Source organism: Panicum virgatum, chromosome 3K, assembly GCF_016808335.1.
Source record: "Panicum virgatum strain AP13 chromosome 3K, P.virgatum_v5, whole genome shotgun sequence".
Classification (NCBI taxonomy): Eukaryota; Viridiplantae; Streptophyta; class Magnoliopsida; order Poales; family Poaceae; genus Panicum; species Panicum virgatum.
The window spans coordinates 1,506,337-1,520,422 of NC_053138.1; the positions used below are offsets into that span (position 1 = coordinate 1,506,337).

Consider the following 14,086-nt stretch of genomic DNA (forward strand, 5'->3'; position numbering starts at 1 on the left):
TCGAAGCTGTCAGGCAGTAGGCAACTTTTGCTGGCACATTCTTCATTTGTGTTCAGCAGATATGGAAGAACGGTAAGCTACCAAAGACCAGATTCTCGTACATTTTCCATGGGTACACAATGAGCTCCAAATTACATTTGGAGAACTGTGCAGAGGGCCCCAAATTTGTTAGGGATTTGCCGTTACATATACTCGTATCTGCGAGCACAGTTTCCTCCATGATGTCCTGACTATGCAGGATCACCTAAGGATAGAATACAACTTTATGTAGATCCATGTTTTCTGCGACTTTTACCCAAATATACAAAATAAAGCAAGACTTTCGGACATTCATACAACCTGTATAAAATACGTGTGATGACACCAGCTGATATATATGCTTTTGGCCTGAAATGATCTTCACTGTTATGAAATGGTGTCTCTCAATAGACACCTCTTCGACCACAAACAGATGCCTGTTCACGGAGCGATCTCATCCATCAAGTACAAGATTAGTAGATAGGATTAGACAGTTAGTTTACTCCCAAAGGGCATGTCCTTTGGGAACAGTTGTGTCCCTTCGTGACACCCCTTTACTTGTATAAATATGTTTCAGAGATCAATGAAAGCAACAGTTGTTCCAAATCACTTGTTCATTTACATTCACTTCTAACACGTTATCAGCACGACGCACTTCTGAACAAGAGGCAAGAACAACGCACAGAGGCACATGCCTCTGAACCCCACGGTAAGAACCATGACACGAATCAACATCAACCTACCTTCGCATGTTGTTCGTCAACTGTTCTTCGCACTTCGCCGCGTCGGAGGAATGCGCCATGGCCCCATCCGTCACCATGGACAGTGCCGCAGCGTCTTCGAGCACCTTGGGCCTCGTGTTCGCCGCAGCGCCGTAAATGGAAGTGGATGCGGCCGCATCTTTGCTTCTGCTGTTCGCAATCTCCGACAGGATGCTCGTCGAGGATGCCACTGGAGCCCAGTTCGTCGCGGCCGCCAGGCTTCTCCGCTCGCACCGCGTCTGCAGAACCAGCCCCCGTCTCCTCGCCGAGGCGTGGACGGTGCTGGCCCAAGCAATGTTGCGCCACAAGCGGTCGAAGCCCCGGCGCCACCAGTTGTCGAAGCACTGGCGCTGCCCGTTGATGAAGTGGTTGCCGTCCCCATGGAGCCAATGTCGCCGGCACTGCCTCCACCACCACCGCGCTTCTGGTGTGATTTCTGCAAGGAGTTCACACCGATCCCGCACACGCTGGAGTACTACTCACTGCTTGCGCCCACACCGGCCGCCCCGGCCCAAGTGGCGATTCCCGGCGGCGCCCTCGACCCGTGGTACCTCGCCACGCAGGCTGCTCCACCGCTCGTCGCCGTGAAGGAAGAAGCCATAGTCGCCGCCCCCGGAGTTGGTTTCCTCAACGTGCCACAGGCCGCGGCACGCGCACTCCGAGATCCGGTGGAGGCAGCCGCACGCATGGCGAACTGCGCCAACCCGACCCCCGCGGCGCGCGGCCCCCTGGCCCCGGCGACGACCATGGCCGAGGGCTCGGCATCCACACCGCCGTCGATCCAGCACCTCCTAGGCCGCAGGGTTGCGGCCGTGGATCGGCGCCCCGGCATCTGCAGGCGATCTTGGAATCCGGCGGCTCTCAACCTCCCAAGCGCGGAGGTGCTGAACATGGGAGCCTACAGCAACGGCTTCAACTCTTCCGATGAGGGGGAGTCCTCCTCCAACTAAATCCGGCGAGCAGCGGCGGCGCAGTGGTGAGCGGCGGCGGGGCGGTCAAGAGGCGGCGGCTGTTTCCTGGTGTCCAGTGGCGTGGAGTAGGGTTGCAACCCTGCTGCCTGCCCGAGATGCCTCTAATAGGCCGTGAAGATGGCCCAATGGCCTACGCTCGGACCTCCCTTCCTGCTGTTCGTCCTGTGCACGCTTGATGGGCCAAGCTAATGAACGTGGATTCATTTCCAATCCCCATGGCTGGCTGGCCTATTATCTTTATTATTTAGTTGATTTAATTTCAGCAATAATTCGCATAAGACTCTGTTAGTCTCCAGTAATTATGTGCTGTAAAATATTACTCTTATGTTTAGTCGCTGACTTTAAATGTATTTGTATCTATGATATTTTATCATTGTAAAATATCCATTTGTGATATTATTCAAAGTATTTGTCCCGGTATGTATGACAAATCCAATAGATAATATCCCTAGCGACCATGATCTTGCATATTTATTTATTAATTTATTTCTTTTGCAATCGATCATTTTAATTAAGACCCTTAATTTTACGCTTTTCCAATTTCAAAGCACTACGCGCTTAAATAATGGATGCAACAAGTTATGTGTATTTTTTCTCATTAATCAATTGTATAACACGCATGTTCTATAATCGTTTTGTTGGCCACTCCACAAGGTAGCACCACAATTGCTACTGCGGGATCTACACTAAACAATATTTAGTGACTATCCTCAACGTGCGTACCCAACATTACCACTTAGAACATTTGGTCTACATCTTTTTATAAAAGATGACTACCATTAATTCTGCATCCGTATTGGCCACTCTAGCACCATAGTTGCTACTGCGGGATCTACACTATGCAATACTTAGTGACTATCCTCAACGTGCGTACCCAATACGTTTGCGAATTAAACAAGGTCTACATCATTAATTGATGACTACCTTTAGACGTGTTCATACAATTTACATTAACAATTTGGCATCTACTGTTAACACAGATTATGCCCAATTCGAGGTCTACACCTTCATGGTGACTACCTCCATTATATTGTTATGTAAATAAGATACACCATCATTAATACAAGATTTATCTTGTCTTTATTTTGCATCTCATTACAACACACCTCAACATTTTAAGTTTTACTTAAAAATGTTCGATGGTTTGCCTCGTGTTGGATAAATGACCGTCAAAGAAGTTTAATCGCTCTTGATGGTTTCCATTATCCAACATGGTCAATGGACGTAAGGTTAAACTTAATGCTCTATGGATTGATACCAATATTTGATGCTCCTCATAAGAGAGCATCACTTGCTCATGATCAATTTAAATATGGAGTTTTATTTAAATAAAGAACCATACACATCCAGATCACACATATGTGTATCTCAAAGGATTCAAATCAATGCACTGGCTAGCTCTCAATAAGTGATATGAACAACACAAGGCAATAATTTTGCCCAAATGCCAACTATGTTTGGCCATAATTTTATCTCTAGGACTTCATGTCCACTTGAGAATAAAAGTTATGTTGTTCCAAATATCCTCATTATTGCGTTTTTGCGATTAACCGCAACTTACCATATGAATTCTAGAAAATTCCTACAATACTTCAGGTCCAAATGTATGATAAACTCTAATGAGTAATCATCATTGGCATCATAGTGATGCTCCATTAGCACCTAAAGTACAGTTGAATTTTTAGGATCATGAAAAGCTTTGGTCGTGCTACTCCCTATTGGTACTCAATTAGTAATCACGAATCCAATATTACATTCTGATTCCATAATGTACCCAATTCGATTATAGAGATATCCATCAACGTGGTTTCCATATTGAAACCCCAAGATGACAACCAACGGAATATTTTCTCTTAAAAATGGATATGGCAAATCAGGTGCTCATACAAGGTGCCCTCTATTTGATTGGACTACACATACATAGTATACATATTCTATATGAGTGCAAATTCAAATTCGAATATTGCCTCACTCTATATAGAATTGTTTGGGATTCAACTAGATGGAAAGGAATCTTGATTACTGGACCATTGTCTTGCTAACACAACTATGAGAGATTATGCTCTTTCTATGGGTATTCAAGTAATCATGGATGCATCAATGTATCCCGATTCTATAAATACCATATGTAGTTTTCATATTATCTAGTTACATGGTTTCCACTGAAACCCAATACTAAGGAGCAATGATGAAAATCTTCACTCTATTTAGTGCAACATATATGAAAGCTAATTAAATTCTGTAAATTCTTTCCATATCATCTAGGGTGTATTATACAGACATCAATCCCATATTACATGTTGCGTACACAATAATTCTCTTTTGATGCCAACAAGACTTGGCATATTTTCCTTGGTTTTTCAATCATAGGAATAACATGAGAATTATTATCAATTCTATTTGTCATAGCATCAATATGAGCCACTAAATTTCTTGAAGAAATTCAAGTACATACTAGTGCTTCACTTAACCATTTATTGTGGACCATATGTACTCACTTTTGATGCATCTATAATATAGTCCCACATGTGTGTATTATCTTAGTCATAAGAACCACTGATATACCAAACTTATTTCTCTAAATCTTCAATTTAGAGCAAATTATCCTGGACGCGGGATAAATCCATTTTACATGGAATTGTTTGTATTTTGGGAACTATATATTTTGAGTACCTTATGTCCATACCAATAATGGTTTGTTTGAATCTCTTATTGAGAATCAACTTAATTGCATGACCCATTAAAATAGAATTGTAATTACCAACACTAAGTTGTTTTCATTTGGCCTTACACACCACATCCATAATTCAAATTCATCAAACTGCACTTATACAACTCCCTCCGTTGCAGTATGTACGTGGAGCTTTGGCCATAGCCAAACATTCCCTATCTGCGCATCGAGTATGTTTGCACATACCGATATCACCACCCCAACATACCAATGGGCATTAGGGGTCCCAATGAGGTATTATTATCCGTCATTCATACAATACCTCGGATCTCTATAGGGGATTTATATAGCCCGTATGTTGATCACAATTTGAGGAGAATTCCAGGCATTAGGGGGAGACTTATACCACACAAAGAATGCCAGGAATCAAAAGAGTATCACATATTGATATTCAATCCTCATATCCGCGTACCAAAAAGAATCTAAACTAAATCGTTTATACCATCTTATATTTTTGCATCATATTGCAAAGAATCTGCCAAAAGCATTTACTGATAATAAGGGTGTCACAAAATCCTCTTATCCTACTCACAATGTGCCCGAAAGAATGGAGGTACCAATGAAAACCATTCATCTCCCACTTCCAAATATGAGGGGGAGAAGTACGGCCGCTTGTAAGGATAATGCTCTAAGTAAGCATCTGAGGATCGGATACCGAGGACTGATCTATCCTCCAAGTCAATAAATCCAAGCCAACCTCAAAGTTGGTAGACACCCAATGGACGAGCATCCAATACCAGGATCGAAGTCCACCCAAATCAATGGTGCATCCAAATTCTGATTTCGGGATATCGGAACACCCTGACTCTATAATAATGGGAATGACAAAGAGTCCAAAAGGGTTAAAATTTTCACATGCTATATTGATTCCAAGCAAAGAATCAATCATTTAAAGGCTACAAAATGTCGCGACATATACTCCTCAAAGATTGTTGTATACCTTACTGGATCCAGACCAAAAGTCCTAGGCAGAGTGTCTTCACACTCAAATTGGGTCAAACTAAAAGGTGGCAATCAAGGAGAATTGCTCTTGTTCAATGATGAGAAGTATTAGTACAACTGATGTCTTCTCTCACGTAGCTTCTTTTAAGAAGCAAGGTGGTGAACAACGAGAGCTTGTAGCATATGGTTTCACGCGGAGACCCAGCATAATGTTAACATACCTAAGGGTATGTGTGAAAATTATGTTCCTAAATTCAATCATTGGCAGGTCAAATGAATTTGATAGATTCGGACATATAAGTCCCAATGGACTTCACATTCTGAATCCAAATACAAATCGCAACATACATTGTGTATAATTCAGGTCATCATAGCATGACTTGAGACAGTTAAGTTGATTGTGGTAAAACTTATGGATTGAGTTCTTTCCATAGAAGGATTACTCTACTCATGATTGCATATATGTGTAAAGAAATCCCTAATTGGATTCTTTATCATCTCAACACATATTGATTATTTCAATACCTTGAAATAATAAAGCAATCATTCAAGGTACAATTTCCATTATGTGGAATTGGCTTCTTAGACGGAATTTGAGATGAGATATGCTTAAGTCTCAACTTAAGTACATATATCAGTATACCAATATCCAATTGATATTGTTTGTCAATATCCAAATTATATATTGGACTTCATATCCACATTCAATCCCTAAATATGGACTTATATCCATTCAGACCCTGGGATGACAACCATAATGCCATAAAGCGCTCATGTATCTTACAATTGCAACTGGCCTGGTATTGCATTTGTGGATACTTTGCTAGCACAAAATAGCGCAACTTCTACAACACTGAAGGGTAGGAGTCAAGGGATATCCATAGATATCCATATGGTAGTGGATATCACTGGCTATTTAATCCCCATGCCATATTACATACTGATTTGATTATAGTGGAATCTCCACACACACGAGTCATCAAATTTGACTCCAATGGTTACTTCCACTTATCATTCTGAAGTATCACATATGCATGGCTTCATAGAGTGATCAAATGTGATTCCATAGAATCACCAACCATTATCTGTAAAGATAAGGTTGCTTGTATTGTCAAGATGGAAACAGGTCATATAAGAGCATAAATTATAGTTCAAAATGTTTTATCTCCATATTGGGAAATAAACATCTTGCCAAAGTAGTCTTGCAATCATTTTGCAGATTCATTCACTAAGTCCATACCTACATCCATATTTCATGGAATTGGTATTCAATGACTTTGAGAGTTGCAAGGTTCAGGGGGAGTCTTTTCCTGGATTATAACCTGTTCAAACATCATATTGTACTCTTTTCCCTCTATGAGTTTTCCTCACAAAGGTTTCTCATAAAAGGTTTTTAACGAGGCAATATCAATACAAAAATGTGTCATATTTTCTATTTTCCCCATCGGGGTTTTTGTGGGAAATGTCAAAGACACATATTGCCCTCACAACTCATTCATGATTTTTCTTGAAAAGGTTTTTCATGTGAGTTATCCAAGAGGCAATACTAATAATATACTGTCATATTTTCTCCTATTTTTTCCACTGGGTTTTTATAGGAGTTTTTGCGGTATATCAACTTATACAGCTCCTCATATTTTTCCCAAAGGGTTTTTGAGGGAGTTAACAATATGTCGTATCTCCAATATTTTTTCCCCACTGGGTTTTTAATGGGATACCAATGACATAGTGATTTATTTTAAATCACACATATATGCTATTTTCTCCTTATTTTCCTACAAGGTTTAAAGGAGTTTTTATGGCATATTATACATACATATTCCTCAGATTTTTCCCATTGGGTTTTTCGAGGAATCCAAGCTTACAACTATATTGATCTCAAGAAAGATTCGATCGAGGGGGAGTGTTATGAAATGGTGTCTCTCAATAGACACCTCTTTGACCACAAACAGATGCCTGTTCACGGAGCGATCTCATCCATCAAGTACAAGATTAGTAGATAGGATTAGACAGTTAGTTTACTCCCAAAGGGCATGTCCTTTGGGAACAGTTGTGTCCCTTCGTGACACCCCTTTACTTGTATAAATATGTTTCAGAGATCAATGAAAGCAACAGTTGTTCCAAATCACTTGTTCATTTACATTCACTTCTAACATTCACGAACTCAGGTGGTTAGCCTGCGCAGAGCGGCAGCAGTCTTGGAGCCCAGTGGCCTTCCTAGATGCTTGGAGATGTAATTGCCAGCCTCCATGAGCTTGTTGAGGTCCACGTTGGTCTCTATGCCTAGGCCATGGAGCATGTACACGACATCCTCAGTGGCGACATTGCCAGTGGCGCCCTTTGCATATGGGCAGCCTCCAAGGCCTGAAACTGAGGAGTCTACTATGCTGATCCCCATCTGAGGAAACAAAGAAAATGTTAGGCTAAAGTGATCGCCCTGTGAGTGTTAAGTACTTTTAATGACAAAACAAACAATTTTTGAAAGTTTACTTACTTGAAGGGATACTAGGATATTGGCAAGGGCCTGGCCGTATGTATCATGGAAATGAACGGCAATCTTGTCCACTGGAACGAAGGACATGACAGCTTCAAGCATAGCAACTACACTACCTGAAACAGACAACACAACAAGGAACAGGGATGTCTCGATGAGTTGCTGCTTGAATCAGTTTCAACACACTAATCAAATAAACTGAGAGCAAAGGGTAAGCATTGGCAAGAACATTCAGTACCTGGTGTACCAACACCAATAGTATCGCCAAGTGAAATCTCTGAGCAGCCCATGTTATAAAGCTCCTTAGCTACATATGCCACCTTTGATGGATCGATTGCACCTTCAACAGGGCAACCAATCACACACGAAACATACCTAACCCAAACACAGGGAGCAAGATTCAGACCATATTGCAGGCCAAGCAGCTTGACTAGTAACTCAATTCTTCACTTACAGTAGTTTTAGGCTTAAGAGGCTAACTGTTCATTAACTTACCCACGGATAAGGAGTCCATGTTTCTTGGCAGCAGCAGTAACATCACGGTACCGAACAAGGCTTTCCTCGATGGTACAGTTGATGTTCGACTTAGAGAAGGATTCAGAGGCAGATGCAAAAACCGCAATTTCCTTTGCACCAGCTGCAACAGCAGCCTCAAATCCCTGTGAACACTCATTCATTGCTACACATCAGATCATGTACTGGCAATTACATATAGCATTGTCAATGCTGTGATTTGCACTTTTGGAATAGAGTTCTGTAAGAAAAGATATAGAACTTACTCTTAGGTTAGGAGTTAACACAGGATACCGCACATTTGGCATCTGCTGGATTCCTTTGAGGACTTCCTTTGCATCAGCTAGCTGCAGTTTCCAACTGAGATAAATAAGACATCCATGATTTGCCATGGAAAATGGCAGTCACCAAATTCACTAGATCACTTGATATGATTTAAGTGCATCACCTGCGGCACCCATTTTGGGGATACAAAACTTGTGGCTTCAACTACTGATAAACCTGCAGCCACTAATTTGTGTATCAGTTGTATCTTTACAGATGTCGGTACATTGCCCTTTTCGTTTTGCAGGCCGTCTCGGGGTCCAACTTCAACAATCTTCACAAAGCTTGGTAGATCCCACATAACCTGAAGACAGATCATTTCGAGAGAAAAAAACTGAGACAGATTGTTGATCGAGTGGATTAAAAGAAAGTGCATTGTGATGCCAATACTCTGATCATTGTACCTTTCTAATGGCAATACCTACTGTACTTTATAGTTGCAGATTGGAATATTGTGACCAAGTAAAAGAAAGGATTTTGAACAAAAGTGATTATCAGCTGTCCTAAATCCTAAAATTGTGGAACTGAAACTACCTTCCGAGGGAGATCTCTAAGCTCCACTGCATCACATGACGAATCGGCCTGACGGCATTGCTGATGCCATGCATGAGAATTGGCATGGAAACCCATCAGCGCGCCACCATTGCAGGAGCTGTTGTACCTGCGAGCAAACAATTAGAATGCATTTTTCGAATGTTCCCTTCAGTGAATCAAAATCTTGGTGAATAGACTCAGTTGACAAAGTGGCATTGATCATCCATATTACTAAAGTTGTAATTGATGCACTGTCAAACGACCCTGATTATCCATTTTGACCAGAGTATTCAGACTTACTTGCGAGTGTTGCAGTCATCAGCCGCTGCCCTGCGATAAGCACTTGGCTGGGAGAAGCTTCCAAGTCTGTTAATACTCAACTTTGGCAGGTCTCCAAGACCAAGCGGCTCCTCGAGGCTCGACATTCTAGTAGGAAAAAAAAAGAAATTGCAACCGGGAAGCTCCTTAGTTTTTCCATCAGAAAGGGGAATCGAAGCGAGGCTAAACAGGATTGCAGGAAACCGGCCGCGACAGACGTGCGTACCTCGATCGATCGGAGCAGGAGAGGAGCTGAAGCTGAACTCTGTCGACGGGCGCAAGGTGTACGGTCAGCCGTCAGAGCAGAGCTTTAAATCAGCAACCGGGCGTCGATGCGCACGAGGCACGTCGCCGGAGTCTGACGCAACCCGCTGGTTTGGTGGCGTACGGTTGGGGGGAACGGTGGACGGAGATGTCGCAGCAGCTGCAGCGCCTCCCTCCGCCCGCGTCTCCCGCAAGGAAGAAGGGAAAGGAAGACGAAATCAAAAGCAGCAGGTGTGGTCAGCGGCGGCGCCGCGTGGGCCTGGTCCCCGCCTCGGGCGCCGTGTGGGCCCGAAGCGTCGGTGGGCGTGGAGTTACTAGGCCGGGTGTATGAGTGGTGGTGTGGGCGGGGCTGTGGCCTGTGGCGTTGGTGCGCGTCTTTTCTGGTAGTCGGGTGAGCGGCCACACGTTCAACCAAACTCATCGGTCGTCAGACTAAAAAAAAAACACGCGGTCGTCTCCCCACGAGCTCTTACCGGGTTCGATTCGGAAACAACAAACATGTGAATCAGATGTGATGAGGATCAGATCTCTATTGTGGTCGTGGAAAGTCTTTGTGCTGTTTTTTTTTCTAATTTCTGATTTTCTATAAATTTGTTAATATTTAGGTGATTTTTTTAGATTGCACAGTACAACTACGCACGCATACTCGTACCCCTATGAATACACGTACGCAAATCCTACCTCTTTGAGCATCTTTGAAGACTAAGCCAGCAAATCCTTGAAATTGACAAAATCACCACAGACGTTTCGCTGTCGGCGAAAAAATCGCTTACCACTAAATGCGCAACGTCGTTAAATCTCATAATATTTGCTCTTACGGGAGTCAAACCCAGGAGCTTAGATGCTACCGAGGCTCTTACAATTACTGGGCTACGTGCCCTTTCACAATATTTAGTTGAAAATTGGACATTTGAGAATGTGGTTGGCAATTAAGCATGTGGGTCACACTCACAGGACTAAAGATGACGAGCCAAAGTCACAAAAAAAAGGTGACGAGCCAAAGTCACAAAAAAAGGTGACGAGCCACTAATATTTTAATTTCCCTTATTATATATCACGGCCTTTTGTTTAGATGGACTGAATTCTAGCCCATGTACCTACATGGGCAGGAAAAGGAAAATCCACGAAATGGGAGCGCGGCCGGCTCGGCCCGAAACGGGCCCATTAGGGTTTCCCCACTTAGTTCCCGTGTCACACCTACATAATCTCTCGCGCTCCTGCCGCCGCCGCAGCAGCAGACGCATCCCTACGCCGGTCGCAGCCATGGTGAGATCCCCCTCCCCCATCTTCTCCCGCGCGCGTGTTACATCCTGGTTGCCGCCATGGATTTGGCCTCGCCCTTACTGACTCCTGCCTTGCGGCGGCGCTTGCTTGCTTTTGGTTCCAGGTGAAGTACTCAAGGGAGCCGAACAACCCCACCAAGTGTAAGATCTGCCGCGCTAGATTTTCGCGTCGATTTGTACTCTGCTGCTTTTCTGATTCTATCGTGTTCTCTGTGATGCATTGCAGCCGCCAAGGCCATGGGCCGGGACCTCCGTGTTCACTTCAAGGTGAGAGCTCCCTTCCTCTCTCCCGTCTCTAGAGATCTCATGATTTGTTTGTGTTATTGTTTTGCGGTGTTCGGTTGTAGCCTATTTGTATTGCAAATTAGCGTTCCTCCTTTGGTTTTCATGTAGCATGTTCATGTTGAACCCAGTGGCGCCACCATTCATATCTTGTGTTATTTGTTCATGATCCTTTCCGTGTTCTGAATACAATATGTAGAAACCATTTCTAGTTGGCTTCTATCCTTGTAGGATACAAATCTGTAGATGGTCATGGTATTCTCAGCTACTTGAGTTTCTTCTTTTAGTGATTATTATGCAGTAATTGTTGCAGCTTCTTTGATTTAGGTAGCAGGCACTAAAAGAGAATAGACACAATATGCTTGTTCTAAACTTTAGAATGACAACTTCACTGTTATTGGGTTGAACGGTGATCGCAACCTGATGCCAGCTGGTTCAATAAATTTGCCTTTTATCCTGCTGTTTATTCCTTGAATTCTCTGTTGTTTCCATGCAATTTGCTGTGTAGTTTTTGTATGACATGCATTTCCCCTGTTCGTTGGTCTGTATGAAGGTGTCATATGGACACATCTGATGTTGAAGTAGATGGGCATTTTCTATGTGCAGCTAGAGGAAAGTTAGATAAATTTCAGGGATTAAAAATCTTCAAGGTCCACCATTTCTAGTAACTCCAATAAGAGAAGTTATGCAGTCCTTTGCAGTTATGTGTGTCTTTATAATGTGAAGTTGTAGTTTCTTTCTTTAGTACCCTAAAGAAAAAAGCAGGATGCTGTGTTATTTGATAGCAGTATCCCCGTAAACTTTAGGAACATTGTGTTCATCGTTATTGGGTGAACCGTTGGTCCTGTCCATGTGTTGGACAATTCCATGTCAATTGGTTCAGTAAATGATGACACATTTGTTTTCACAATTTGTTAGCTATGGTGTGAGCCATATTTTAGTTGTGCCCATCCATACGAAGGCACATATTATTGTTCAGTTTGTGTTGTCTTTTACACTTTGAACTTATATGATGGTACACATTTTAGTGTTTATTAACGCTTTCTGTCATACTTGCAGAACACCCGTGAGACAGCTTTTGCCCTCAGGAAGTTGCCTCTCACTAAGGCCAAAAGGTACCTTGAGGATGTGATTGCCCACAAGCAGGCCATCCCCTTCCGCAGGTACTGTGGCGGTGTTGGGCGTACTGCTCAGGCTAAGTCACGCCACTCAAATGGACAGGGACGCTGGCCCGTCAAGTCTGCTAGATTCATTCTTGATCTTCTAAAGAATGCTGAGAGCAATGCTGAGGTCTGCAATTAAACTTTGCCCTGTCATATCTATCTTTGATTACTAATGTTATTAGCTAATTGTGAATTTCCCTGCTGCAGGTCAAAGGTCTTGATGTCGATACCCTGTATGTGTCGCACATTCAAGTAAACCAGGCTCAGAAGCAGCGTCGCAGGACCTACCGTGCTCATGGACGCATCAACCGTAAGTTTTATCTGAAGTTGAAGTTTGTTCCATTTATTTTGTTTTGCTACTGTATGAATGTTTCGCATGTTGCGTCTTAACATGTTTAACCACCTTTTGCAGCTTACATGTCCTCCCCGTGCCACATTGAGCTGATCTTGTCGGAGAAGGAAGAGCCAGTGAAGAAAGAGGTTTGTGGTTCTCTGTACACTGTTTGTGTCCATCTATCCAACAAATCTGAGACTGTTGTGCTAATTTGGCTGATCTGTTTGTTCTTCAGGCGGAGTCTCAGATTGCGACCAGGAAGGCTTAAACAAGGGAGCTCTGCAGTGTTAGAGTGGATTGTAGGTCGTCATTGCCTAAGTGAAAATTTTGGCTGGTTATTTGTCGCCTCCTTTATCAGTGTACTGCTAGCTCGTACTGTCACCGTGATCAGTGTCTGTACTGCCTATACAATTCGAAGCTATGAATGAAGTGTTTGTGGATTATTTCCATATTTATATTGATGGTGATGTCAATGCTCGTTAACATCTTAATTAATATGGGCATTTGGTTGTGATTTATGCTACAGCCGTGTGGGATAATGGGTGAAATTTCAGAAAGTTGATTGCGAGGCCGCACTTGCGAGGTACTCGGCGTCGGCGTTGTGGCTGAGGATCTCTGCCAGCACGCGGTCATCTCCTCGATCGTAGTATCAAGTAAAGTGGCCATAGTATCCCTCTGTCTCATAATATAATTATTTCTAGCTATGGTTTTAGATGTCCAGGTTCATAGCATCTCTAATGTATCTAGATAAGTATTTGTCCAGATACATAGAAAATGCAATGAACCTGATACACAGCTAGAAATGCTTATATTTCTGGGATGGATGGAGTAAGTAAAGTGGAAGGACCTATTGTCATCATGAATAATCACACTGATCCAATCTGCCCATTGTAACGAGAAAACCTTTCTTGTGTCTAGCACCTAAAAGATCTAGTAACCTTGTCATAGGCTTATCCAAATAAAACAGAATGCTGAATCGCTTTAATTGTTTAATTGCTCCAATTCTTTAATTCTTTTTATTTTATAATATAATTATAAAAGACCGACACCTAATCCATAATAAGCCTACCTCTTTTGTAAAATTAAAGTAGCCCCGATGGAATCAGTAGCTTTGTCAAAAGTCTCTCATTGTCCCATTAAAAAAAAAAGTCTCA

General features: G+C 42.6%; 2 protein-coding genes and 1 non-coding gene across 4 annotated transcripts; 2 read left to right on the forward strand and 1 right to left on the reverse strand.

The window, feature by feature from the left end:
* Nucleotides 1-73: 73 nt before the first annotated feature.
* On the reverse strand, nucleotides 74-10,075 carry LOC120696643 (hydroxymethylglutaryl-CoA lyase, mitochondrial-like). 2 transcript variants are annotated; one of them, XM_039979611.1, is made up of 10 exons: nucleotides 9,833-10,075; nucleotides 9,589-9,714; nucleotides 9,289-9,415; nucleotides 8,879-9,058; nucleotides 8,697-8,777; nucleotides 8,413-8,576; nucleotides 8,156-8,292; nucleotides 7,918-8,033; nucleotides 7,578-7,821; nucleotides 74-397 (listed from the first exon to the last, which is right to left on the reverse strand). In XM_039979611.1, the coding sequence occupies exons 2-9, from the start codon at nucleotides 9,711-9,713 to the stop codon at nucleotides 7,588-7,590; spliced, it is 1,164 nt and encodes a 387-aa protein (XP_039835545.1). In that variant the 5' UTR covers nucleotide 9,714; nucleotides 9,833-10,075; the 3' UTR covers nucleotides 74-397; nucleotides 7,578-7,587. The 2 variants fall into 2 exon arrangements, with proteins under 2 accessions (XP_039835545.1, XP_039835546.1); XM_039979612.1 differs by lacking the exon at nucleotides 74-397 and adding an exon at nucleotides 500-636 and having other exon boundaries at nucleotides 7,561-7,821.
* A 943-nt stretch (nucleotides 10,076-11,018) lies between these two features.
* LOC120696645 (60S ribosomal protein L17-like) lies at nucleotides 11,019-13,423 on the forward strand. Its single transcript, XM_039979614.1, has 7 exons — nucleotides 11,019-11,136; nucleotides 11,258-11,294; nucleotides 11,380-11,420; nucleotides 12,495-12,725; nucleotides 12,806-12,908; nucleotides 13,011-13,078; nucleotides 13,168-13,423. Exons 1-7 carry the CDS (start codon nucleotides 11,134-11,136, stop codon nucleotides 13,198-13,200), a joined length of 516 nt encoding a protein of 171 aa, XP_039835548.1. The 5' UTR covers nucleotides 11,019-11,133; the 3' UTR covers nucleotides 13,201-13,423.
* Nucleotides 12,191-12,335, forward strand: LOC120701678. The gene has a single exon (XR_005686239.1). It is a non-coding gene; the product is annotated as a small nucleolar RNA snoR74 (small nucleolar RNA).
* Nucleotides 13,424-14,086: the final 663 nt, after the last annotated feature.

What these genes read in the sequence shown, in the direction of transcription:
- LOC120696643 (XM_039979611.1), bottom strand. Translation starts at nt 9,713, where the DNA reads ATGTCGAGCCTCGAGGAGCCGCTTGGTCTTGGAGACCTGCCAAAGTTG. An exon ending in TGTTAACTCCTAACCTAAGA is followed by an intron (nt 8,577 to 8,696) that starts GTAAGTTCTATA and finishes GAGTGTTCACAG; the next exon opens with GGATTTGAGGCTGCTGTTGC. An exon ending in ATATCCTAGTATCCCTTCAA is followed by an intron (nt 7,822 to 7,917) that starts GTAAGTAAACTT and finishes TTGTTTCCTCAG; the next exon opens with ATGGGGATCAGCATAGTAGA.
- LOC120696645 (XM_039979614.1), top strand. An exon ending in ATGCTGAGAGCAATGCTGAG is followed by an intron (nt 12,726 to 12,805) that starts GTCTGCAATTAA and finishes TCCCTGCTGCAG; the next exon opens with GTCAAAGGTCTTGATGTCGA. An exon ending in AAGAGCCAGTGAAGAAAGAG is followed by an intron (nt 13,079 to 13,167) that starts GTTTGTGGTTCT and finishes TTTGTTCTTCAG; the next exon opens with GCGGAGTCTCAGATTGCGAC.